Source organism: Larimichthys crocea, chromosome XVI, assembly GCF_000972845.2.
Source record: "Larimichthys crocea isolate SSNF chromosome XVI, L_crocea_2.0, whole genome shotgun sequence".
Classification (NCBI taxonomy): domain Eukaryota; kingdom Metazoa; phylum Chordata; class Actinopteri; family Sciaenidae; genus Larimichthys; species Larimichthys crocea.
The window spans coordinates 6164666-6192589 of record NC_040026.1 but is presented as its reverse complement, the minus strand read 5'-3'; the positions used below and the strand labels follow the sequence as shown (position 1 = coordinate 6192589).

The 27924-nt window shown below is 39.2% G+C and overlaps 2 protein-coding genes across 4 annotated transcripts in view; one reads left to right on the top strand and one right to left on the bottom strand.

Moving 5' to 3' along the window:
- The window catches only part of slc39a11 (solute carrier family 39, member 11), a 110738-nt gene extending 90008 nt beyond the window's left edge, over positions 1 to 20730 (top strand). For both annotated transcript variants that reach the window (XM_019255553.2, XM_019255552.2), the window contains exons 6-10: positions 6330 to 6497; positions 17327 to 17396; positions 19364 to 19462; positions 19568 to 19726; positions 19830 to 20730. In XM_019255553.2, the coding sequence (XP_019111098.2) occupies positions 6330 to 6497; positions 17327 to 17396; positions 19364 to 19462; positions 19568 to 19726; positions 19830 to 19908 (575 nt within the window). In that variant the 3' untranslated portion in view covers positions 19909 to 20730. The remainder of the gene's footprint in view (positions 1 to 6329; positions 6498 to 17326; positions 17397 to 19363; positions 19463 to 19567; positions 19727 to 19829) is intronic.
- A 481-nt stretch (positions 20731 to 21211) lies between these two features.
- LOC104929139 (ankyrin repeat and SOCS box protein 12) lies at positions 21212 to 24186 on the bottom strand. 2 transcript variants are annotated; one of them, XM_019255554.2, is made up of 3 exons: positions 24054 to 24186; positions 22542 to 23309; positions 21212 to 21785 (listed from the first exon to the last, which is right to left on the bottom strand). In XM_019255554.2, exons 2-3 carry the CDS (start codon positions 23302 to 23304, stop codon positions 21634 to 21636), a joined length of 915 nt encoding a protein of 304 aa, XP_019111099.1. In that variant the 5' UTR covers positions 23305 to 23309; positions 24054 to 24186; the 3' UTR covers positions 21212 to 21633. The 2 variants fall into 2 exon arrangements, with proteins under 2 accessions (XP_019111099.1, XP_010741893.1); XM_010743591.3 differs by having other exon boundaries at positions 22542 to 23312; positions 24054 to 24178.
- Positions 24187 to 27924: the final 3738 nt, after the last annotated feature.

Below are 27924 nucleotides of genomic sequence, written 5' to 3'. Positions count from 1 at the left end.
CGGATAGGTCTGAGTGACACAGTGGAAAGAATCAAGCCTTATTCACACCGGGGACGTAAGCAGAACATCTCAGCAGCGTCCCAGCAGCGACTCTCCATGCTGCAGTGCTATCATTCCGTAGCACTATTTTCTATTTTTGACACGAGCCATTGCTGAACTGCGTGGATCTTAACAGAGCAGATTGCACCAGACAGGAAATCTGACACAGAATCAACATAATACACTTCCTTCCCCTTTCAAAATAAAACACAATACGCAGTTCATGTAGCCTATCACAACTTCACATCAACGTTACATCATGACCGGTAGCACTAGGTCAGCAGTCAATCGATCAAAGGGTCTCAACATGGATGACGAGAGTCTAATTGTTGAAGTGGAACAACACACAATCATTTATGACACAACAGATGCTTTTTATAATCCTTTCCACGTCTGAGAAGCAAAGTCAGCTGTTTGTTGTTGTTGTTTCCTTTATACACAGTTTATCGCGGGGTCTCGCGTATGTTCAGGATTCTTGTGTGATCTTGTGATCTCGAATACAGCTGGCTCGCTACGCTGCCATCACACGCCCGGTGGCGATTGATGAAAAATGGGCACTAGACCACTCTGAAAGAAATAAAACAAAGCCCGTAAAAAGAGCAAACAACACACTGAAATAATTCCACTAACAAGGATTAACTTTATCAAGGCCCATTGTTGTTATAAATACTCACTAATGCTACAAATGTGCATTCATCCACATTAATAATACTCCTAAAAGTAGTTTACCTGGCCTTGGCCTCTTGCTGCATTTCATTCCCTCTCTGTTCATCTCTCCAGCTGTCATTGTCTAATAAAGTATAAAATGGCAAACAAAAATATATCCCAATGTACTCCTGTGTGAGAACGTGACAAGGAAAGAGCAGGCTGTAAACTAATACAACATTGACTTTTCCTAACACAAATCACTGACATATTGACATTCAAATCCTGTGAGATATATTTCATCTCCACAGTAATGACTTTCATGTTTACCATATGTGGCTCCTATAATGTGTCATTTTGATTGTCCTCAAGTACAGCTCCAGTATGTCTTTCCTGTTTCTGTCCTTTTTCTATTTTCAGTTTTAGAAAACTAACACATTTATTCATCATATGTGTCACAGTTTGGTGCCTACACATCTTATCTGATTGTCTTCACTATGTGTTGAATGCTATTTTAAACCTACAACACTGCCATTACAAGGTAATTCATTATGACCCTGTCATGCATGTGCATAAGTACATACATATGCATTCCCACATACATACACACCAGCGTCGCTGGGCTATTTAAATAGAACACGTACAAGAATGACCTCTGCTCATTAGTGTTCACACAGCTTTTCTTGCTCTTAGTCTATATTTTACATTTTAATCAGTTGTATACTTGTACACACACAAGGCATTTGACCCTGGTACAGTCGTAGTAAAACTAACTCTAACTCCACATTTCAGTAATATATCGGCCTTTTCACATGTTTTCAGCAACTATTTTCCAACATATATGTATGTATTTTGAAAGATATCTCGAAATTGCCTTTAAACAGATTTAAGTTGCAAGTTGACAAACATTTTAACTACATAATTTCATCATTTCATCTTAAAGAAATTACAGTTACAATTCTGATGCCACTGTCTAACTTTCCGCCCATGTTTATTGCCAACCATGAGAATAGAGACAATCGACAGCAGCCCTGCAGAAATTATCACCTGTGAGAAATCATTGACACACAAAGTGAAAAATGCATATTACCCGAGAGCTGAGTCAATATTTCTCGACCAGCTTGACAAAGGTACTGCAGCCTTTTTGTATTGGATAGCAAGTGTTGATGACATTGTGTCGTCTATTTCTGTATCATGCACTTCTGTATGACTAAAGTGTTTGTGAATTGTGTTTGTGGTTAGCGAGTAGTAATGAGAGACAGGAATTGTGCTTGTAGCACAAGCTATTGCAGAGTTTGTACTCTCAGCCCTGGGTTATGGTTAAATGGTTCAAGAAAATTTTGGGGTTTTGGCCTTTGAGAACATCCACTGACTGAAGGTGTAACCAGAGCACCCCAAGCAATAAGTCAGATCATTTGACCTTTGTACGCTAGATAATTGCAATTTACACCCGCCTGCATGGCAAAATGAGACACTTGAAATGCATTAATAGAGGTCAGTTGCTTGTGTTTGAGAATGTATGTGAGGGAGAAAGAAATAAAAAGAAGAGAGGGGAGGGAGGACAGAGAGTGTGATGAAAACAGATGGTGATTAGGATGGACAGGTTGCAGGGAGTTAAGGGGAGGCATAAAGATCATGCAGTCTGCAGTGTCCTATGGGGATGATAACAAAATTTTTAATTTTGAAAAAAAGAAAACATTTCAACTCTGGTTACATTTCCATTCAAATTATGCTGTAAGAATCTCAAAGTAAAAAACGTTACGTATCTGTCTGTTGTGTCTAGGAAGCCCTATCCTCTGAACAAAGTTACCATAGTAAACACAAATATACAGCTGCTCTGGGTCTCAAAGTGACCTCAAGACAGGTTCACTGCCTAAAGTATGACGTCTCTAGAGCAACAAATGGAAATTAGCTTTTTAAATGTGTTATTTAACTTGTTAAGCCTAAACCATATTCCCAGGAATAAACACCTAAAGAAACATACCAAATTGAATCTGGAATAGCTCCTGAACCAGCCTATGTTCAGCCTATATGCAGATTGGTTTTCTTTGATAGGTAAGAAGCTAAGAAATTTAAATCCAATATAAGTAAACCTCTTTCTATTCCCATTCCAGAGTAAATGAAGATGCAATAAAGAAAACAAAATGATTTTTACTCTCACCTAATCTAAAATCTAGATTTAAGGCAGTATCTCCATTATAATCAAGACCTCGCCAAAAATTATGCACCTGAATGTCTTCTCTCAAAAAACATTACAAAAGTACATTTCATAGCATTCAGTTTCATTCAAATTCAAGACAGAAGTGTCTTTTTAAGTTGGACACGTATTTCTGTCTTAATGCATTTTTCTTGTTGTTTTCTTATGTATTTTCTATAAATCTTGCCAAGACAAAAATCTGATTGAGGAGCTAACTCAACACATCACTCTCAGACAACCAAAACAAATCAGGGGTCTTCAGCTGGATCAGTTCCTCCAGTGAGTGGGCACTGGAATAGAAAATGAAATACATCTATACACAAAGATCAGAAAAAACACACAAACACTGTTCTTCAGAAATACCTCTATATCTGCTATTGTTCCTTACGGATTACCAGTGGCATAAGTGTATGTGCCAGTTCTCCACTGGCCACTCTTTAAATTAAATAATGTAAAAGGTTCTGTGTGATAATATTCTTTGATTTGAACATAGTTTCTGTGCTTTGGGTTATGTCATATTTCCTCTTTGACTGTATTTATGTTACACTGCTAATTGATCCTAGAAATAAAATGTAAAAAAAAAAAAAAAGGTATTTCACATCTCTGCTTTACAAGATATGACTCCCGTTCATGTCCCGTCTATGTCCATGTCCCCTTCAATTACCCACTTAGGAATATATTTGTTGAGCAAGCAAACACCTCGCGGTTTGACGCTGGATAGCATTACTGTCAGGGCTACCTTTAAAACAGCATACTGCTGTGGCATGAAATAAAATTGAGCCAACTATTGAATCATAAAGTTTTGAAAACCTTGAAAAAATCAAGGACAGGATACAATTTCATTTCGACTGGAACACTGTCCCAGCTGACTTTGCCAATGCTTCTCCCCTCTGAAAAACTAAAATGTTCTTTAGAGACCCAGATATTTAGCATTCCATCCAAACAGATGGATGATCTCCATATTTTCACTGTTAAAAGCAAGTCTCCAATTACAGCTACACCAACTCATAATATTGAACATTGTTTGGAAATTGACAACCAACCAACGCATCATCAGCATATAACAAGATACTGAAGTTCATACAGTTCAATATGCCACAATGATTTGAGCTTCATTTACACAGAAGGCAAATAATGTAGGGGAGAGCACATTTCTCTGCATCACAACAAATGGAGTTACAAGCCAGCCAGTTCTGAAATTATTTATTATAACTGCAGACATGTAACTGGGGCTTTGTACAAGGTTTTAATGGCATTATGAAGTGTACCATCAATATCAGGTCGAATAACTCCAAAATATCTCCACTGATTCAATCCAAGGCTTTATTAAAATCAACAAAACAGGCAAATGTCTTTTACTTTAGGACATGGCATAAATATGATCAATCCATGATGTTACTGTAAATCTGAGGAAAATAAACAAAATCAAATGTCTCCATGTTTTGACCATTTACTGTTTTTATGATGTCTGTTTACTGGATATTACTTCAAAATGCAATTTATCTAAAGCCATGTTACAAATAACATCAATGTCACAAAAATATTGAAATATTAATAAACACAAGAACTGATCAATATTTTATGACTGAAAGGCTCCATGGATACAGGCTGATAAATACAGAAAGCAAGAGGCTACAGCAATGTGTTTAATATCAGCAGATTCATCTGATTTAGACCTATACGATGGTGTCTAGTTTGTTAGTGTCAGTACTTCAATACAGCCAGGAGATGGCGACAAAGAACCATAGCTTTAACTACTGACTCCTCCTCATTTTAGCATCCTACAGCTCTTTGTTTTAATTTTTTTGCAACTTTACTGTTTCGTTTCACTCTCAACAGAGTGTTTACAGTGAAAATGCTCTAGAAACCCATTGTACGCTAACAACCTAAAGCACCAAAAAAAAAAAAAGACGGTCATGTTATCTGGAGCATTAAGCAGGTAAAGAAGCCAATGGTGCACTCTAGGCTCCATAAAAGATGGCTGAAAAGTCAGAAAAACAGATAAACCTTAGGTTTAGTGTTTTTAACATACTTCATCAAAATAGACTCAGCTCAGACTAAACTCAGATAAGTTTGGGTAACCTTATTGCAATGTAAATGTGTCAAATCAATGGAATCAATGCTTTTTAACATTTGCTGCAATTGCTTTTTGCATTTCCTTCCTCCTAAATAGATCTGCAGTATTTAGTTCCACCAATGTCCAGTGTCTATATTTTAGGCTTTGTGTGATTTTGCCCTTGTCATGAGAAGAGTAGGGGATATCACTCAGTTATCCAAACCATTCCCAGTGCATCAGTAATATCTGCAGCATCTTCCCAACCTCTCATTTGGGAAGGCAAATGTAAAATCCCTAAAACATTGCATCATTTGGTTATCTAACTGCCATGACATTCATTACTCCTGAATTTACCCATTGTATCTATTTGTTTGATGGTGTTTTTTATGTCAACCAGATGTAATATTGTCTGCACAGGCTCCAGGAGAGGGTTTGTGCTAATCAGATTATCTTGGGCCATTAACTTTGTTTTCCTGACGTTAATAGAGATTGAAATGCTGATAATTGGATTGATATATGGAAAACCTACCATCTTTTTTTTATTATTTAGATGAGAATCGTAGCTTGTAGTCCCTCTGGCTGGAAATATAAACTTGATAACAGACATCTCAATCAGAGGCAGCCATTAGACACATCTGTCTTGTGGGTAATTATTTGTTGAGTGTAATTCTTCACAGGGAGTAGCTCTTTTTTACGTGATGTTTTGTCTATGTTTTCTGGTGACCTTTAGGCTTCACAAAATAGTCTTAATTAGCCTGATTGTTGTAATTTTGATTGTCTTTGTTTGCACCGTGACACATTCAAACACATCTCACATCTAAAATCAACATTAAAGCAACTTTTACTACACGCATCCGACAAGTGAAGTGTTCTCACTAACTGGATAATAAGCAAAGCAAAAATATTCAAAAGACAGACAGTAGTTTGTGTGGTGTCTCGTCCGATCACATCTAAAGGCAGAAGTGGTACCTGTTTTAAATTGTCACACTCAATGGCAGGGTAAAAAAAAAAAGAAAAAAAAAAGCCTGTTGTTAAAGCCTCTTCCTGGCTGCCTCTCATCACTCTGCCTCTCTGATCCCTCCACAAACTCCTGGCAATTTTGTTGCAGTGAAATGGGGATAATGGCACACTCTTTCAGTTTCACAGTATTGTACTAGGTTGTACACAAGTAGTTTTGTGGAGAACATAAAAAGACAGCCTGAGAGAGTAACCTGCATCTTTTCACAACATTGCACACCGGTGGCAGTCGCTCCCGAAAATGAGGATGATTGATGGATCAACTTTCAAGTTGCAAAAACATTTCTGTGCCCTTATCATTAGCTTTAGCATGTATGGATGTTGAACATTGGCATAATTCTGTTTTCAGTATTATTATTATTCTCTGTCATGCAGATAAAATAGAGAATGGAGATGTGTACCAGAGGAGGAGAGGACCTCATTCGGGCAGCTCAGATGGACACGAAACAGGAAGTAAACAACAGGAAGAGGTTGGACGGACAGGAAGCAGCTGGCGACGAATTCTTCTCCTCATCCTTGCCATCACCATCCACAACATCCCAGGTCAGAATAAGCCACAGTGCTACCCACATGTAGTCGACAAGGGACTTTGTCAGTGTCACCAATAAAGTTTTGCTAGTGAAGTTAAATTGAATTCTTAGACTGCACTCCCACACGTATGCCTGCTGTTGAAACAGGTGGAAGTCACCTTGCAGAATAATGAGTGTTAAAGCAAAGGTAACTGTGATATTGGATTCCATAAGACTGTCAGTGGGGGCAGTTTGCACATGTACATGCCATCAGGAGTATCAGCTGTGACCTGGGTAACATAAGCTTTCCGTTAAAGGCTTCATCCAGGTTATGTTTCTTTGGGTTGTTCTTGTTGATTTTGACTGCTGGCAGAATTCTCGTAGTCATCTGTCAGCAGAACATGATGAATACCAAGCTGGTGTCTGCCCAGAGACAGACAGAGGAGCCGTTAGAAACAGGTTGTTGCAGTGGCAGAAAAAAAAGATCTCACTCCTGACAGCAACAGAAGGGTGACGGCAAAGAGTTTATTTTGCAGAATAAGGGTTGATTTAGAATAATGTTCTTTCCAAGTCTATACAGTGTATATGTACTGTAATGTGCAAAAAAACAACATGAAAAGTACAAGATGGACAGACCACGTCAGTCAAATCCCAAATATGAAGAGGTTTTTTGCTCTTGAGTTTGCCTGTCAAGATGGTCATAGAGCCTTTGTGTGTTTTGTGTATTTTTAATTGCCTGGTTGGTGTAACTTACCTCGCTAGTTTCGTGGCTCTGAGGATGTTAGTCTGAAAGTTCAATTACCCACATAGGAGTATGATAATATTTTGTACCGACATTCATGGTCCCCATTGGATGAACGCTTACAACTGTAGAGATTCTCTGATTTAGCCACTACAGCCACCACGCACATTCTAGGTGTTTGTTTTCTCAATAAACCATTATATGGTGGATTTTCATGAAACTTTCTGATTTGAAAATTTAATGCATGAATAAATGATTAACATGAAATTAGGAACACATTCATGCAACCCTCAAAATAAACATAAATCTTATCATTAGATCAAAGTCTACCTGCAAAACTATTTCCATTAGCAATACAGCTGTACTTTATGTTATTTTGCAATTAATACACTAACAGATTAAATTAAGATGGTGAATGTGGCAAACATACACACTAAACATCAGCATCAACAGCTTTATCATTATTAGCATGTTAGTCTAAGTACAGTCTCAAAGAGCTGCTAGCATGTCTGTAGATTCATGGTTTTGTTTATGAACAAAATGTGAGTCATTCTTCAAAAAGAAAGATGTAGTTCATGTTCTTGATGATGATATTTTAATACAATTAAAGTTTTACTCTCCATTTTTTATACTTACTTTCTCAATATTATCACTACCTGATTAATACCCCAACTGATTTCTGTATCAGATAGTAAGTTGAAAAAAAATGTTCCATCATCCAAAGGGAAACATGACAGCAAACATTTGGGAATCACTGGTTTGTTCAGTTTTTTCTTTCCCGTTTGCCATAACAAGTTGAACTGAAAACACCCTAGAGCAGCATTGTCAGTACAACCCCACGAATGACAAAACAAGGTTTGTTTTTTGTGTGTGTCTGTGTGTGTGTGTGTCTTTGAGCTCAAGAACATACTAATATTTAATGACAGTAAGATATGTGCAGGTAGTATCACTACCAATTTACAGTTAATTCAGAGAGCCCACCTGGTGCAGAGCTCCACAGAAGGCCAACAGTAGAGGTGCGATGCCACAGCCTGAACTAATTTTGTTTACCAGCCCAGGCTGTTTTTGAGTCAAGGCTGAATGTAAATACGCCGTTTCTTCCTCACTAGGAATAAACAGTTTGAATATGCCCATGGCGAAAAATCCTGTGAAATAGACAGCTTTCTGCTGGAACACACCTTGCAATATTGAACACTACACAGGTTGCCATTCTGACAAATCTAATGATCTAATTAGACTGATGAACTCAGTCAGTCACAGATCAAAGACGATACCCAGGGAAGAGCAGAGCTCAATATTTGGAGCCTTTTTCCACTGATGAAACAACAGCTCCAAACCAAAGATTTGAATAATATGTCTGAAAGTGCGGCAATTAATGCAATCAACTATATATGACAATACGTACTTGTATTATAATCAATAATTGTATGATAATTCCACACTTTCCACTATCACTACGGTTACACTTAATTCATTCATAGAACAATGTCACGTTTACTGCAAAGAGTCTGCAAGTATGTGTCAGAAAACACAGAGCATGGTGGAAGCACAGTTAATAGAAAGTTTGCTACAGGAACTTAATAAATGAGACTTCTTGTTTGTGGTTGGAACTAATTCTATTGTTTATTTAATCCGTAATTACATTTTTCTTAATGACATCTTATGTGGTTTTAGGGCTTGTTGAAAACATTTAATTATTTTTAATTCTTACACCTCTTACTACATTCATGTCACGGTTTGATTAAATGTGGAAATACAGAATGCATCACGAGCAGAACATTGAGCCATGGACAATTAACGATTTGCTCACATCAAATTAATGAGAACATGCGGTTGGTTTGAATGATTTTCTACCTTTACACTTGATTTGAAACATTTCCATTCATCCTTGTAGCAGCAGCAGTAGCAGCAAAATCATTTTCATGCTGTGGATTGATTGTTTGCTCCAGGAAGTATGGATAAAAGGATAGAAAAGCAAATTAGAGACACATGTAATGTGTAGGAGGATAAGAAATGGTGGCGGCTGTGTTACCAGGAAGTACTGAATATCAAGATTTGATTGCCCGTTTATGTAAAACAGTTTACTGGTCGCTACATACACCTTATTTCACAGAAGTGTTGCATATGCATGCAAAATGTGTTTCTATCCAAACACATTTCCATACAGACCTCCGTGCACATGCAGATATAATCAGACACACGATCTCCTGTGAAGAGCTCCCGCAGTCTCAACATCCAACCAGAAAAACAAAACACATTTAACACAATTCATTTAGCTGTGATTTGAATCTTTGAAAATAATATCTGAGAAGTTGAGCTCAGCCATGCATCACAGACTCTTTGTGTGCTGGTCAAATTAGCGACCATACTCGCTTTGAATAAAGAATGGGTTGAGCACTCCATGCTATATTTTCCACAGCACTTTGTTTGACATGAATATCTATGATTCTTTATGAAGCATGATTTTTTTTTTTTTTTGATTCTCCAGCTTCACATAAAGGCTGCTCTGTAAAACTATCCTTGATTTACACGTGAAAGGTTCATAGTTAAGAGGGATCTTGACTCTGGGGGAGGGAAAGGACTGATTCTACCTGATTAAAATACAAAATTTTACCACTCCACTTCACAGAGCCCTTTCTGTAATATCTGCAGCTGTTTGAGGAACATTGTGAGTTTATGTTTTGTGAGATCAGAGCCCATTTTATTTATTTGATCTTCTTACAAGAGATTAAGAATCACATTTAAACTTAACCTGAATCTAAAAATACTGCTGCAGTATCCCAGTGTAAGACATGAGAGTGATTTATGAAGTCTTGCTTTCACCAAGAAGGACTACATTTATGAGAGAGAATGACATCTGCGGTCTGCACAAAATAGAAATTATGATGACCTGTCGTAGCTTTCTGACAGTTGTGGTTTGACGTATTAGACAGCGGTTAAAGTCAAAATCCAGAAAATAGTAAGACTTTTTTATTTGTGTAGGTAAATGTGGACATGTGAGTTATCTAGGTTAATACACAAATATATAATGCCAAATAGCTTATATTTTTCAATATTTACCACTAAGCCAATAACAACAGACAAACCAAATACTAAATCTGGATAGGACTCTCCTTCAATCTTGGAATGGGGGGGTGAAAGGCGTGGTATTCTCTTGGGTGCTGTCTGCAACCTCACCACTAGATGTCACTCAATCCGACAGACTGGACCTTTAAGTCACCTGCCTGACCTGTACGAAGTTTCAAGGTGTTGGTAACTGTATGTGAATATAGGCCTCAGGTAATAAAGTAGTTTTTGGCCAAGATAAACAGCTACTGCGGATCCCAAAAAACAATTTAGTCAGCCCTATCTCATCGCTTTATACTGCCTTTATTAATACACCTCTCACAACTCCTGATAAATGATGTGCCTTCAAATGGGGAAAATTAAAGGTTGCAATTAAACCAAGACAATAAACAGACCTCTTTTGAATCCCACACAAGGTCTGTCAATAAATGATTTAATTGTTGATATAGTCTTATTTTTAAAAAGTCCATAAAAATCAATCAGCATGTGTCCTCCCACAGAATATCTCTGCCTGAATACTATCCTCTGGTGATGCATAACAGCTTAGGATGCCTCTGGAGGAGAGCTATACTGTATACTGGCTGAAATTGGAGTGATTTCTTAAGTTGATAAAATGCTGCTTCTTCTCCTTCTCTTCGTCTCTTCATCCTTCTAGTCATAGTGGCACAAAAATGCATCACTCTGATCTTTTTGACCAGTTACTGTAGGATTATTTCCTTTTTCTTCTTACTACCAGTAGCAGTACCCTATCTGATCATCTAAAGTGTGTAAGTGAGTGCTTTTGTGCATGTGTTTTATGTGTAATTGAACAGCACCAAATTGCATTAAGAGGGATCTGTTTGGCTCCTTTTGAAGTGCTGCTTTACCCAGTAATCATGTCATTTAACATCAGCTACAAACACTGGAGACCTTGCGTCCTTCCTCTTAGCGGCTCTGCTCTATCATAACCCCATTTTGTGAGTCAGGCTCATGAAAGAGGTCTATTTTACATAAAAATGTGAAGTAGCTTTAATATTGATGATGAACAGTAATTTGTTACATTATTTGGCGCTGAAAGAAAATCGGCCATTTAGCATTTTCCATAGAGTGTGATGAGTGTTTTTTTTAATATCTCTCTGTCTTAGTGGAAATGTACGGCCTGGCCTTGTTAGAGCATTACTCTTCCTCTTGAACTACACAAACAGCAGCTGCATAATATCGTGCTGCTCTTCAGAGAGTCTACTGTATGTGACACTGCTGAGACAGATCCGTGACAGAAGTTTGGAGATGGTCTGTCAAACAGAGCAGGAGATGGATGCCTGTCCTTTCTCCCTACAATTAGGGTTGATCCCTCTTAGTGTGATGAATGGAACAAGGTTGGTGACAGGTGATAGCAGATGACCAAAGCAGAAAAAGAGAGAGCCAGGAATATTAAAATATGACTTGAAATACATCTGAAGATTATTCAGACATATTCAACACGAGAAAAATCTATTTTTATCTTCACGTTCTAGTAAGCTTGTCTGAAAAATGTTAACCTTCCTAAACTAGTTGTGAATGAATAGATACAACTACAACCAAAGTTGTAAATAAAAAATGCTGTAAATAATCACTGTCTGTAAACACAAACATACACACTGGACCTTTAAGTGAATATTAGGGTTCTCCATCAGGGCCAAAGCAGGAACACACACACTGTGGAATATTTTTTCATTACAAATATCTTTTGAAATCACTTTAAATATAAGTGATGACTTACAACTACATTTCTTTAGAATTGCACAGGATTAAACCATGGTTTTCATCATCTACTTTGCATTTTATGATCTAGTAAATTATTATACATTCTGAAATGTCACCTGATCATGGGGGTATGAAAAGAGAAATGAGAGGAAACTTGAACTTGAGGGAAATTAACTTGAAACTTCACAGATCTGCAGTAGGAAAACAAAAAGGAGACGGAGCTGGGCAGCACCGAGGAGGCACAGTAATGGGGAGCTCAGTGGAAAGAGGAGTATGTAGACGAGGAGAGGAGAGGAGATTAAAGGGAAGTGCGATGGGAATGTGTGGCTGCTGTGACAATGGGCTGTCAGCAGCAGTATCGTCAGACGTCGCTTAAAAGAGCATAGAACATTAAGCAGGAATTGGATAGGACCAGCTGCTTTACGCACACACACAATTGACTTGAGTATACACAATTTAAGCTAAAGCCAGTCTGAGTTTTCTCTGATGTGTAAAAAAAAAGACATACTCAGGTGACAATATAAAACATCTCTTATTTCTGCCATGACAGAATTGAAAAACTTTTAACCAGTCGTCACTGTTTGCCAGTGAGACTAGTACTTCTCTCCTGGAGTTTATTTTTGCTCTTAATGCGTGTGCTTTTGAAAAATCCTCTGACAATGTAAAATGTCGTGTGGTGGTGCAGAGCACTGTTGAACATAATCTTGTAACTGTGAAGGCTATAAAATATGATTCATATGAAACTAAAAACAACAAGTGTACCCCGAGTCAGGAGTTTATAGCACTGGAAAGTTATCATATCAATTGGGACATTATTTAATCTTCAACGGTCTCAGCGGCCGTGAGGTGAACGGTGAAATATCTTGTTCATGTTACAAAGTAATCTACCAGGCATTTGATTGCAGCATTGGATGAGGTTGTGTTGTGTTGTGACAGTGAAAGTTAAGCCAGGGTCGGTTTTGCCAGAAGACCCTTAGTTTCTTTGACAGTACCCCCTGCATTAACACTGCAGTGCCCGACTGAGAGCTGTATTTTTTCACACAGGGCTAAAATTGTTCTGAACAAGGCCAACGACAAAGTAAACGCAATTCATATCTACAGGAACATTGATGTCTGTACCAGTTCATCCAGTACTGTAGTTGCTAAGAGGTTTTACACAAATGTCAACTTCATATTTGTTATGGAATTTTCTATCCTTAGGTTACACAAGGTCATGCGTGGGCCTTGAGGTCCTCAGCAGTATTAGTTGTTTGCCAGTCTATCTCAACACTGTGGTGGTCAGGGTTGAAGAGACCTGTTGCTGCCTTCCCAGACATAATAGATAGCTTGCTGTTGACGTTCCAGTCTGCATAAACAGACATCTGTGTCTCCAGACTAGAATGTGCTGACAATAACACCTCCATAGGTAAAAGCATTCTCTAGTCTAGTCTATCCACCAGGATGAGTTGGGCAGAATGTGAGACCGACTCAGGCACTTCTGATGAACTTTGAGAGTGTCTCTAATTCTCCTTGGCCAAGCGTCAATAATGATGATAATGAACACTTTCTTCCTTTCTGACCTCACCATTGACCTTTGACTTCAGCAATTTCTCCACAACAATATTGGCACTAGAGAAAAAGTCAGGGCATCATTTGGATACATAACAAACATGAATGTACAACATTTTGTGCCAATCCATCAAACAAATATTTACAAATTTGACTGGGTAAGTAAAAACTACATAACAAGTCAGGGGATCACCAAAGTCAGTAGGATTCAGCCTGGGGTCATGGATATCTGCTGTGAATTTCATGGCAATCTGTCCAATCATTGCTTATTTCAGGAAAAACACTTACCCATTGGGACAATTCATCCAATAGTTATTGAGGTATTTGTCAGGACCAATGTGTTGTACTGTCAGACAAGCCAACATTACTATTCCGAGACATGCTGCTAGTGGTGATACTAAAAATGTTAGTCATATTGAAGACTGTATGCCAAAAGAATGTAATATAAAGTGATGGAAAAGGGTAGAATACAGCATGAACTTCCTCGACCCATTAATTCAGAAAGGACAGAAAAAGATACAAATAAATGATTCTGGTGTTATTGCATGCTGACAACACTCTGAAGTCACATCAATGTCACATCAAATGAGCTTCGAGTTTGTGAAGTGAAACCATGGTGCTGCTCTCTGCTCCCATGCAGACCGCTTGCTGCTTGCAAATTTTTGGAGCAATCAATGAGATATCCATGCAGCGGCCATGAGATGTCAACAAAGATACTAAAATATGAGTCTCATGAGTAAAACCTCACAGGTGTGTGGATGTTTAGTGCTCCCCTAACAACCCTGGTCTCTGTTTTGGAGCAAAGACTTCTAGCTCAGTGGACTTGCAAAACACTCCCAAAACCCCAACTCACATTTCCAGCTGTGTAGCAGTCCTACAGGTAAGCAGCTCTTGTCGGAAAATCCTTCTTTATCCAAAAGACAAGATGAACAATTGTTCTTACTGATTCTCCCGCAGGTCCAACAAATAGTAGCAGATAGTAATGGTGTTTTGGAAAATAAATCTCAGTAATATTTTATGGTTGATAACATTTCCTCACCATATAATACACCTTTATTTTAAACAGATAAGAAAAAAATAAAATTCATTGTTGTAGTCTTGTCTCTTGAAGTCAGATTTTTGAAACTTAAAATCCGCTCCTAGCCTTGTTCTAGCTGTGCCAAACATCGAACACTGAAACTCTCTCAGCTCCTGTTTTATTCAAAATCGGTTGAATATTCAGTGTCGATATACTTTCTATTGGCTCCATGGTATTTCAGACAGTTCCAGAGGATTGAGATAAATAGTAATGGGGACCCACAAGATAACTGAAGGGTGCTTTTGCTCATAATGGTATACAGTATGTACGCCTGTAGTGGTCCAGTAGGGATTTGATTAGAACCGGCGTGCATTGTTATCAGAGGTGATGACAGGCGTTATGATTATGATGAAGTGGCCGCTGGGCTCATGGAGTGTGCAGCTGCAGGGACGTCAGCACACCAATCCCTTCCTCTCCTGCCATTTGCATTGTCTTTCTACTCTTCTTACTTCTTCATTCTCTCTTTATCTTTGTGACTTGGTTTAAAGCAGTGCTGAATACCTCGATGTAGGCTATTAACATTGCAGGGAGAGTACAATATAATACACTGTACAAACTAAAACATACTATGAAGCCATAAAAGCCATTTTTTCTATTTCTTGCTTATGGCCCTGACTCAGTTTTCAAATAAAAAGAGGAATAGTTCAACTAAAAGTCTACCCTTACACATGTAACTAAGACCTGTAGTGTCTGTAAGTTATTCCTCATGTAAAGATGGTGGCAGACCTGCTGCCAAGGTATGCAGCAACAACAGTGAGAGGAGTCAGCTAAGTTGACATTTCTTGCCTAAATTGAGGATAGTTAAACTTTTCCTGCTAGCCACTACATATTAGCTCGGTGTACGATATGATCTGCCACAGGGAAAGTTTGACATTTTAATGAGCATTCTTTTGCCAGCAAGTTGATTAGCTTAGCTTTGCACAATGACTGGACCTTCTGGACCTGGATCACCTTTTCTAAAACTCAGTACTTGGTTTAGTTGGCATGGAAACCAAAGTGTAAGGGTTCTCCAGGGTGTTCTGTATAGAGTTATATTCTGACTTGGTCCTGTCCTTCCCGGAGTCTGTACTAATTGCGTCAATTGACAGCAAGACCCCAGTTTCTGTGGTGAGCTCAGCTAACCTGCTGGGGTTAGCTTCATCTAATCTAACAGCCAATAGAGAATAATAGTGTTCAAAAGCAGTCAGAGTTTTTCCATCATCCAATAGATGATTATTCTCTCTTAATAATGCATTTCGATAATTATTTCTCCTCTTTTAAGCTACAGCCCTAAATAAAAAATATTACAGTATGTGATGCCATTAGTAGGCAGATCGCAGTAAGAGTAGTGTGTTGAAAACACTGGGTCCCATTGGACATGACCATTAGCTGCTGTGGCAGAGTTGGACCATGCAGGATTAACCGCCGCTGTCTGAAAGCATCTTAATGCTCATTAAGCAACATAAAGAGAAGAAAGAAGAGGAACGTCTTACTATTCATATTCATCGTATTCTTTCATTTTGCATGAGTGTTTATCCTTTTCAAGGTCGCAGGGGGCTGGAGAGACCCCAACTGACATTGAGCAAGAGGCGGTGCTTGTTATACACGGGCGGACAATTTAGAGTCAACAATTAACCTGCATTTCTTTGGACTGTGGAAGGAAGCTGGAGTATCCGGACAGAACCCACACAGATACATGGAGAACATCAAACTCCACACAGAAAGGTCCTGGTGGGTTCTAACCCAGAACCTTCTAACTGTGAGACAACAGTGCTAACCACTGCAACACAGGCTCACAGCAGGACATTGGACAGAACATGTGTTTACATGCTAGATGCAAGATAGTGTAACAAGTCAGCTGTTGTCTGTAAACTAATAAGATGGAAAACAAAAATACAAAAGCTCTTAGGTCAGAAAAATGTTAAACTAACTGCTTCCTCTTATCAAACATTTATCAACAGCCTGTAAATTATTGTGGTTTAGGTTTCAACCAAGCTCTGAATGATAATAATAATGTTTCTCTGCTGTATGAAATGCAAAATAGGCTGTCGATCTGACTCCACGCGTACATGCCAAGATAAATTCCTAGATACATCACATACTGCAACCTTTTCACTTTCAGTTTGAATAGTGTTTACTCACGTATGCATGACAGGCATTTCAAATGAGACAAATGGGACATCAGAGGATGTTGGGATGCTGCTCAGAGCGTAAAAAGAGACAACAGAGACAGGCTCTATACACTGGTCACAACTTTAGAAATGTCTCTCAGTGCAGCTCTTTTGTTGTAGTACTGTGTAGTCGCAGTTGTCAAAGTAGAACCTCATATTATTTCCTCTCAGTTATGGATCAGTAGTTGGGCGTATATGCTTATTGTACATCCTACATCCAAAGGGCTGCCTCTGCAGGTATTGACCTCCTGAGGTTTCATCTATATTGGACATCATTAGAGGTAAGATGGAATAAAACAATAGAGTGCATTCCTCAGAGTGGAGATGCCTGTGGGCTGTAAAAACATCAGAGTGTACAATATGAGGTAACTCACAGGTCATTTCAGGTCTACTGTTGTTTTTTAATGTGTGTTTTAATGTGTACATGCATGTCGTTGTCTCTTGTTGTCCACACTTAAGATCCTCTTTCTGATAGTTACTTTTCCTATGAAACAGAGTGCTCCAAAGAAGTTAAATCAAACACTAAGAAATATTATTCGTCTGTGTTTTATCTGCAGAGGGTTTGGCTGTGGGAGTTGGATTCGGAGCCATTGGAAAGACTTCATCTGCTACTTTTGAAAGTGCCAGGTAAGATCGGTATGAAGGCAAACACAAAGATAGGTGCAGTCACATCTTCATTTATCAAGTGTTACCTCTGGTAAGTAAGACATGAAGCGACTAATACAAATATAATTTGCTGATGTATGCAGCTATTTGAGTAATCTTTAGTTGTTCCTGTTTCGATATCAGGGCACAGGGTTTTGCAAAATTATGAATCCAACCAGGATGATGTGCTTACAAGTGCTGTAATCGGTTTTCCAAACCTGGAACAGTGAGCAGTCATAAGATTGAAAATGGTGCTTTTTCAGCATAAGCCTTGAGATAGTTCAGTTCAGGTATAAGGTTAATATGGCTGGAACTGGGTAAAGGTCTGGTGTGTTTAAAGGTCTTGTTAAGAATGTGGCACTGTGCTGCTGACATCTAGTAGTTACAATGTAGTATTGTAGAGTGCAGGAGCTCAACACACTCCAAATGTAATACTTACCCTGATTCACATGCAAATATGTATGGATTGTGATGAAAAGTGTATTTTTCATAGGTCTAGTCAAGCAGAAGAAAATCCACTCAGAATCTTTGTTTAAAATCATGCATCCTCATGTTCTATTCTCTAACCCAACTGTGATTTTTCTCCCTTATATTTGCTAGTTTCTTTATAGCTATTGTAGACTTGTAGAGGTTGCTAATGATTGGAAACAAATTGGTGTTCCAATATAATTATACCTTGCAAAATGATGCAGCTACATTTAGCCAGTAGTGACAGGATGACACCTCAGTTTTACCTTTGCCTTAAATCGATAAAAATGATGGCCTAACTGGTCCATTTTCTGTTTTGCTGTTATTCTGACAGCAACAATAGATGACTGGCCTGACTAAATCTGAACAGGTCTAATGACTTGACATAGGCCTTAAAATTATTACTGTGAAGAAGGCTTTAGAAAATCTTGGTTTACATTTGTCAGTGAAGAGGCTTGTTGACATATTAAAGACATAAAGTAAGAATAAGGTTTCCTTTTATTTCCCAAGAAGTACTTCCTTTGTCTGTATGTGTATTTTGGTAGAAGAACTGATCTGGATCCAGATAGAGAAAACCTGAACTAACAAAACACCAGTACTCGTTTGCTAACTAGTTTACCCATTACTTCACCTCTCCACAATTAACAGTTTGAGAAACTGAGTGGGTAAAATATTTTTAATGTGATGTGGACACATTTTCAACTGATGTGTCATTGTTGGGAATTTAGTCTGAGAGTAAAGAAGGTTTGGGGTTAATTTAAGTTTAAGTTTAGTGTGTTTAAAGTCAGGATAACAACATGGGCAGACTTTCCATCTGTGGCTCTAACTGCAGCTGGTCAGAAAATGTCTGATGCTGTGTTGTGTGCTGCTGACATCTAGTGGTTACATGGCAGTACTGCAGAGAGAGGTGCCAGATATTTAGCTTGAGATTCTGGATCAATCTGTTGGTACCAGATTATCTTTTTTTTTTTTTTTTTTAATAATCATTGTCACCCATTTGTCTCTGTATCTGCTGTGTCAGATGAACTACATATGTGGAGTAAGATATAGATATAGTACAGTGCTAACAAACCGAGCCTCTCTAAACCCGCCTGTCCCCTCCAGGTGAGCCTGATGGATCAACATCTGGGTTAGGAAGGCAGCTCTGTTGATTCACTGTTTGAGAAATCAAGAGTTGCAGGTCCTTTCTTCAGCATGAAAGTCTTGGAAAGAAAGCCTTAAGATCGATTTCTGTTTCTGCCGAATTGTTGAAGCTGTGCCTTCCCCAAGTTGATCTGCAGACGTTTTATATACTCCTCCATCTGGTCTCGGACCTCCACAGTTTGAGAAATTCATGAAAGAAAATTTAGAGCGTTGGTCAAGTATTGAAGGGAGCCATTGTTCTTACAAAATCTGCAATAGTTTATACAGGCCCTCAAGAGGTAGGTTGTTAATATTTGTCAAAGAGATCTCATATTTGTTTTTGTTTTTTGCCCCCACAGAAATTTGGCCATCGGAATTGGCATCCAGAATTTCCCAGAAGGCTTGGCAGTGAGCCTGCCACTCCGAGGTTCAGGGGTCTCAACATGGACAGCCTTCTGGTGAGGAACAATGTGTGACTGTGTCTAAACACTATGTCAGAGGGAACAATCATTAAATAACACAGATTTTTAAAAAATAATAATTTGGACTCCTATTGTTTGCAGGTATGGCCAGCTCAGTGGCATGGTAGAGCCTATTGCCGGGTTGCTGGGTGCGTTCGCTGTTGTCCTGGCAGAACCTCTGTTGCCATATGCGTTGGCTTTTGCCGCTGGGGCGATGGTTTACGTAGTAGTGGATGACATAATACCTGAGGCCCAAGTCAGGTGAGCAGGAAAAGTAGATGTATGGAGGAGGTAGATTTAAGAGTCTCTCAGCATCCATCTCTAAAAAATGTCTCATTTCTTCACTCCAACTTGATGTCTCCAGTGGAAACGGGAAGCTGGCATCCTGGACCTCCATACTGGGCTTCATAGTGATGATGTCATTAGACGTGGGGCTGGGCTGACGTCACCATGTCATCTGACACCAATGTCAGCAGAACCAATGGCCATGATGTCATCACAGTGCTGCTGACCTCCGCTTTTAAAAAAGGGGACCAAATCGAGTGTTTCATTCTGAAACACTGTTAATCCATTTTGTTTGAATTGTCGCTACTTGAAATTGAGAAATGACCGAAACACAGAACTATTTTGTAAGACGTTTAAGACGTATTTTGTAAGTTGTGAGGACGACTGGACTTGAATAATTCTATTTAACGTCTTTTATTTTCATGCTTGCAGTTGTTTAAGAGGAGCAGCTGACACTTTTTTCAAAGATATCTGATGAATTTATAATTGAATGTTCTCCTGAGATGATACGATTTTTCAGTTCTCCATTTTTAGTTATGAAAGTTAAATGAATGTTGTCAATTTCTTCCAGTTTTTGTATTTCCTCATGATGGCAATACTTGAAGCCTGTTTTGATGGGACCAATGAATGATTAGATTTTGCTCTGACTCCTGCTTCATCATTGTCACTGCAAAACAGCAAGGCACAGTATGATTATTGTGTACTGAAACATGCAATTGTAAATGTGATGTATCTACGCATTTTTCTGAGGATCTACCGCTTTTTACATCATTTACTTCACCGTCTTCTATAGCAAACAAATGGTACTCTCAACCAGATATGGTATCTTCCTCTCTTTAGGGCACACACAGTCTCCTGCCATCTACAGGCCCGTCTGAAGAATCATGTTGTGGGTCATGTCTAATTATTTAAATGCAGATAAAGTTATCACCAAATGATTAGATAAAGTATTTATATAATTAAACACCAAGTGATTCTCAGCTTTCTTCAACTTGTGGTTTTTAAGGCACTCTGTTTGAAATTATTTGAAGACCGGTCCAAACCAAGTTAAGTTGTATTCATGTGTGCAGGAATAGAATATTTAATTATTTCTGTTGTTATTAGCCATGCTAACAGGTTGCCTCTGTTTATGGTGATGTTGGTTTGTCGGTCCACCACTTTGGTCCAGACTGAAATATCTCAACAACTATTGGACGGATAGCCGTGAGATTTTCCTTAACATTTGTGGTCTAATCATTTGCAAATGTTAGCATGCCAACACAATAAATTAAGATGGTGAACCTGGCATGCATTCTGTACTGTACTTTCTTAACGTTGTTGGCATTGTCCTAGTTATGCTATCAGCATGCTGGATATTAGAATTTGGTTCCAAGCCCAACTGCTAACAAAGCGGCTAGCATGGCAACAACTAAAATGAAACATTGAAATGTTCCTTGAACAAATTTACTGAAAAAAATGTAGTCATTTATGTGTTTGTTTTTATTTGATTTGCTTGGATGTGGTTATTTTGAACATTATCTTAGACCACAGTTTCACTCTGTGTGCACACATACTGATTCATTTTAAGCACTCGTGCATGTATTTAAATAGACAGAGGCAAGCAGCTCTTCTAAAAGGAGCAACTAACTTGTGATGAACATGTGACAAAGAACTCCTTCAGAGCGTTTTTTCAACACTAACTGCAGGGTAAGTACAAGTAATAAAACATAAGTACACACACTTATCCACACATTTAATGTTTCGACTTAAGAAGCACTCTTAAGAGAACAGCACATGAATAAACAGAATTCATTTGTTTTAAAAAAAGGTAAAGGTAGTCTACAAGCCAAACAAACGCTTTAGCTCAAATAACATTTTCTATCGCATATCTCCGGCTCAATTATCTACAGGACAGTGACTGGGACTTGTTTGTGTTGCAAGAAGTTTATGAGACTCGTCGGCATGTCCAGCTGATCGATACAGTGGATCTTGTTGATCTTTTTGAGGTATCTTCGGACAGCGAGTCGGCACTGTGAAGTCAAGGCCTTTGGATTTCCTGGAGAGGACAAGATGGGAGTTACGGCTTGGGTGACACCGAATAAACACTTATTTCACTCCGTCTAACAAGATCTGACTGAGAGCACGAGAATGTTTTAAGTGCTTGTTTGTGATGGTTCATCTTGTTTAAGCTTTATAACACTGCTGGAGTACTTTAACTTTAATCCCATCCCCATGATGAAGTGTTTAATCTATTGGTCTTTGTTAACCATTTGATTAAACAGAAGGCAAGAGCTGCCAATGAGTTACTGGAGCCTGTTCGTGTTTTTTAAATATTTAGAGGGACAGAGATACTTCTTCAGTGGATTTGAATATCAGGAGAAGAGACAACATTGAGAAGACAAAGCTGTTTAAAAATCATTTTGTAGAAAGTTTCCCAGAAATGACCACATCACTTGGTACTAACTGCAGAAAAAGTAGGAGTTTACCCGAAAGAAAAACTTAAACTAAATATTCTGTCATCCTTCATTTATTATTGGAAAGTTGTAGAATTCTATTTTGCCTTTAGATAAATGACTGTTCAACAACTAAAACACTGAGTCACTTTAGCAAATTATGGACCCATAAAATGAAGTGGCACCAAAATTGACTAAACAAGTTCTAAATTTGATTCTCTAAATTATCATTCAACTTCAGTAGTAGTCTTCAGTCTTCCTTTGTTGTTATAACTAAACTTGCTCCCTATCGTCCAGCTGGAGTCATGAATCCATCATGTTACAGTGAGATTAAACTGAGTGATTATGTGACTCTGTACCTCTTTCCTCCAGAAGCAGCTCCACAGCCTCGTTCTGCTTGGTGGACTTCTCGATGATCAGCGTTGGGAGGTAGACGTTAGCACCGAAGTCGATCAGGAGCTGGACGTACTCCACGCCGCAGCCATGCCTGAGGCACATCTCCAGCACAGTTTTGGGCTGCTTGATAGAACTCAGCAGCTTTGCATCTGTGCAGTTATAATCCGGGTCTGCCCCGTAGAGGAGCAGCAGTTTGAAACACTCCATGTGTCCATAGACGGCAGCCAGGTAGAGCGGCCCGCTGGACACCCTGGCACTGGAAGTCCAGAGCAAAACTTTAGAGCGAGAATTCACCTCTGCGCCGTGTTTAAGCAGTTCCTTTAATATCTCCACATCCCCCTCCCGAGCAGCTGTGAGGACGGGGGAGCAGTTGTTGGCCGAGCTCCCGTTGGGGTTTGCGCCAGCTCCGAGGAGCGCTAAGACACAGTCTAGGTACTTCCCACGGACGGCTGCGAAGAGAGGCGTCTGAGCCTTGACATCAGCACAGTCTACGAGGGCGCCGTGGGCTAGCAGAACCTGCAGACAGCTGAGATGGCCTTTGGACACGGCAGCGTGGAGAGGCGTGCCTGCGATGCCCCAGCCACCTCTGCAGTTGATGACCTTCTTATAGATTTCTTGGCAGAGCATCTCATTGAGGAGTCTGGCATTGTTTTGCAACACTGCTTGTCTGAGTTGGGAAATTTCACAGCTACTTTCTTCTTCTTCAGATGTCCTTAGTTGGAGCATAGAAGCTGCTGAAAGAAGAAGTCACAAACACACAGAATAAACAAACAACAGCTGTTGAATGAAGCTGTTCTAACCTTCCCGTGAACCCACTTTGTGTCGTAAAAATGACCGGTTACCATTTAAAAAGCTCATGGTGTCAGCTGAACATTCATCATGTTCAACAACATGTAGTACTTGTAACTATGAAGATGCTCTCAAGATGCTGACAAGAGATACTGCTGCATCATCTCCATAGAAACCAGCTACACCAAACTCCCTTTAGATGTTTCACAATTTAAGATTTACGGACACGTAGAAGAAAAAACACAAACACTGAGTCACAACTTATTCTCGATTGTGTATTATTAAGGTCTTCTGGAAACTTCGGCGTAAAAATATTTATGATATATATTTCAAAACACCGATTTCTAACATGTACGTCTCTCAACATGGCGCTGCTCTGAAAAAATGGATTTATCTGCGACTTGGTGTAACAATGAAAGCCGTGCTGTAAGCTGCCTGAATGTGTGTATGTTTGTACAACATTACAAACAAAAACGTTATTTACAGACTCATTAAATATACAGTAACGTCACGTATCAGGGTTAGTGCGCAGATCTCCGCTATTATTCAGCAAAAACAAGTGTCGACACATGCGGGTAAATATGAAACTGTTTGTCTGAGTCCTGCTAATTGGACATGTCATTGTTTTAAAAAGAGTTGCAGCGTGATCCGGCCTGTACCGTTCAGTTTGTTTGGTTTGATCATACCTGAGATCTGTCAGCACCATCAGCTGCCCTCTGCATCTTCCTGTTTGTTCCTCTTCCTCGCCGCCTCGACGTTACGGCTCACATCCACGTCCATGCTGCAGTGCTGCCCTCTAGTGCTCAGAGAAGTCTGTGACGGCTCTCAGTCATCCAGGTCATCTTTCTTTTTAAAAAATAAAAATAAAAAGGTTAAGTCTGGGGCAACTGGACTCATCCAAGAAGCTTATTTAGTTCTGACTGACCAGTGGGGAGTCTGTGAATTTATACTGGGAAAGCTTGTAGATCCACTTTGCTTTGGGTAGCGACAGTAGCTCAGTCCATAGGGACTTGGCTTGGGAACCGGAGGGTAGCCTGTTCAAGTCCCACATGGACCAAAAATATGGAAGATGGACTGGTAGCTGGAGAGGTGCCAGTTCACCTCCTGGGCAGTGCCGAGGTGCCCTTGAGCAAGGCACCGATCCCTCACAACTGCTTGCTGGGCGTTGCTCAGGGGGGCTGCCCATCACTCCACCATCTCTCTCCACATTTGCATGTCTATGAGCCCTTGTACCTTGTACTGCATGTGTGTGTCTGGGTTAAAATGCATGTTAAAATAGAGTGAAAAAAGAATTTCCCCATTGAGGGATTAATAAAGTATATCTTCTTCTTCTTGCTCGTTAGTGCTCCTTGTTGTGTGACCGATGGTCGTTAGTGTCAAGCGTTGTTGAGTCTCCTGTGGAGGGATGGAAGGACAGCATTGTAGGTGGGGGTCAGGTGGTGTCTGAGGCCTCCTCCTATATGGTGTTTTTATCCAAATGCAATAGTCACTGTGAATGCTGCCAAAAAAATGATGTGCACAATGTTTTAATGTTTCACGTAATGGGTGTATACTCCTTTTAGCATATTTAGTATTTATTTTGATTTTAGCATGTTTAATTTTATTTATTTTAGTACATTTTAATGTCTCAGGTATCTTTATTCTTATTTATTCTAGTTATTTTAACACTTACTAGTCATTTTAACGCTAGGATTTTATTTATGTTGCACTGACTGACTAGAAGCACTTTCAATCTCGTTGCACCTGTGACAATGACAATAAAGATCTATTCTATTCTATATTCTATTGTAGCAGACCCTTGGTGCCGAGTAATGAGACGGAGGGATTCAACGGGTGCTTTAAGTTTTATTTATCGCCGTAGCACGGTGAAAACTATAGAAAAGAAATACAGAAAGAAAGAAAAGAAAGCTCAAATCAAATTTATGTATGAAACACTTAATTTACAAACCTAATATAATTCACAATCGTCAACAAAATTATCTCCCATTCAAAGACAATAAAAAGATACATTTATTAAACAATAGTCACAATTAATGTTAAAACTCATTTAATAATGCAGGCGGCATCCCACAAACCAAACAAATTCAAACATCCCAAGGACAAAGGAAATCACAAACAAACTGAGGTCCACATACCTCGTTCCACTACTATACCAAGGGAGCTAGTATTTTTACAACGTTGAAGGTGCCCTCTGGGAACCGTCTGCCTCTTAATAACAATAAACAAACTTAAACCGACCAAACTGACATAAATTTTTTTATATAATTACAATACATAATTCAGAAAAAAACCTACTCACCATGGATAAAACAAACAAACACACAAAAAACACACACAACTGCACAGACGCTGCGCCAACCGAAAAGACAAAAGACAATGGAGATGAGCACAGGTGAGGAGGTGCACAGGTGGAGCTTATGGGGCTTAATAAATCCCTTCCCACTATCTCGCTCTCAACAAACTGGCCACTAGATGGCATCCAAAGTCACAACCAATTCAGTGTTATTCACAGTGTTTATAACTGCCGTTACAGGACAGAACCTACAGGTAAGTTATAATCAATGAATTAGTTGATCTATTCAGTTATTCAATCATTAAATAAACAGTAAGATGATGAAATTATTATTAAGTCACAGTTTTCAGTGGTAAATCAATAAAATATTCTAAAATAAATAAATGAAGTCATTTAATAAATCATTTAAACTCAATTATATATTTAACTGTATAATATTATGAATCTTCAATTTTAAACAAACTGACTAATCTTTTGAATAAATTGTGTAAACTATTTAAATCAGTTAATATTTCTAAGTTCATTTATAAACATGAAATGCTTTAATTATTAAATGCTTTAATTATCTTTATCGGATTCATTCATTTTGATCTTTGCTGTGTTTGGAGCTGATATCAGCTGACATTAGGCGAAAGGCAGAGTCCACCACAGAGCTGACACAAGCATTCATTCATGTTCATGTTCACACCTACTGTATGGACAGTCAGAGTCACCGATCAGGCTGGTAGACTCAAACTGCTGTAAGGCGACCGCGCCAACCACCACACTGCTGCCCATCTTCATCACAACAGAATTTAATTGGGATCATTATTATTTAATTATACATTTTTGAAAAATATGCCAGCTGCCTAGGCCAGCAGTATAGGTGTTTGGCAATGTCAGGCTGTCAGTTTGATCAGTCGACAACAACTGGCCCTACCTTTTTCTTTGGCTTCACCTTGAGGTTAAGATTTGTGGTTTTGAGTGGAATAGCTTGACAGCTATTGGATGGATTGTGATTGGAATTTGGATTGGAATGGCGTTGTTGCCCAGCAGTGAGAATTTATTAACTTTGGTGGTTGTTTGACTAGTATGTTAGCACTGGTTTGAACCGGTTCTCTCCAGGTACTCCCACAGTCCAAAGAGATTCATGTAGGTTAGCCCTGTGATGAACTGGCAACTTGTCCAGGGTGTACCCCGCCTCTCGCCCAGTGTGAGCTGGGGATTGGCTCCAGCCCCCCAGTTCACATTCAATATAAAATGTTCACATTTTACATATAATGTGAACACTGACAGCCACAATCTGACTATCTCACAGTTATACTTGAGTACAGTAGACTAGAGTAAATAGGCCTTAAATACTGTCACTGTTGGACTTAGCCGTCTATTCAGCGTCAGCTCCCTCCTGCTGAATCTACTGTTCCTGTGAGGGGAAAACTTCTATCTCACAAAGACAAATACAATCGTCTCCATAGCAATGGGCTGACAATTCTCTCAATAGTTACCTTATCATTGCCCTCTACTTTATCTAGTCCCTCACCAGGCAACCCGGATGGCATCCTTTCTTTTAAGACCAGCTCTATTTCTTTTGCATGTGCGTCACAGAGCCATTGTTTGGTTAGTGATGAGGTCTTGGTGTTAGTGCTTGGACAACAGGCCGGCAGTGGGCACAATGCAGCACAAAGAGCTTCCAAGATCTGAGACATCTTCCTACTTCTACTGCTAAATAAAAAGGTTTTGGTAGCCCTGTAAAAGATACTCATCCTTCTTAATCCCTAAAACATATAAAATACATCAATTTGATGCCAAACAACACAGACACAACAATGACTCTTTAGTCTCTGAGAGTTGTTTCTGTCAGGACCCTGAGCTGCATCCTGCCTCAGTGAGTGTGACTGTTTCTATTGAGTGCCAGAGGTTTTACAACATGGTAATGAGCAATGCTGGCCTCCTATGTCCATTCTGCTTCTATAGCTGTTGCTCAGAGACAAAGTAGAAGTCACCCAGGCGTTCAGAGAGAGCGGAGAAGAGGCCTTTAAAACGACCACACCACCATAACTCATAGTGTGTCTGCGAAACAAGGGGAGGGGGGTGTTAGTGGAGGGAAATGTAAGTGTGTGCACAAGACACAGAGTTGGGTTTAAAATTGTCAACTTGTAGACTGAGGATGAGTGGAGAGTGTTGTGACAGGAAAGAAGAGAAGAATCAGCTTGTTTAATGCACTGACGGGAGTGCACTGATTTCAACAATGCTCCTGTGGTGATTAGGCAGAGAGTATTTTTTCC

Coding starts and splice junctions, on each gene's coding strand:
- LOC104929139 (XM_019255554.2), bottom strand. CDS start 23,304: ATGCTCCAACTAAGGACATCTGAAGAAGAAGAAAGTAGCTGTGAAATT. Junction 21,786..22,541: donor GCTGCTTCTGGAGGAAAGAG/GTACAGAGTCAC, acceptor TGTCCTCTCCAG/GAAATCCAAAGGCCTTGACT.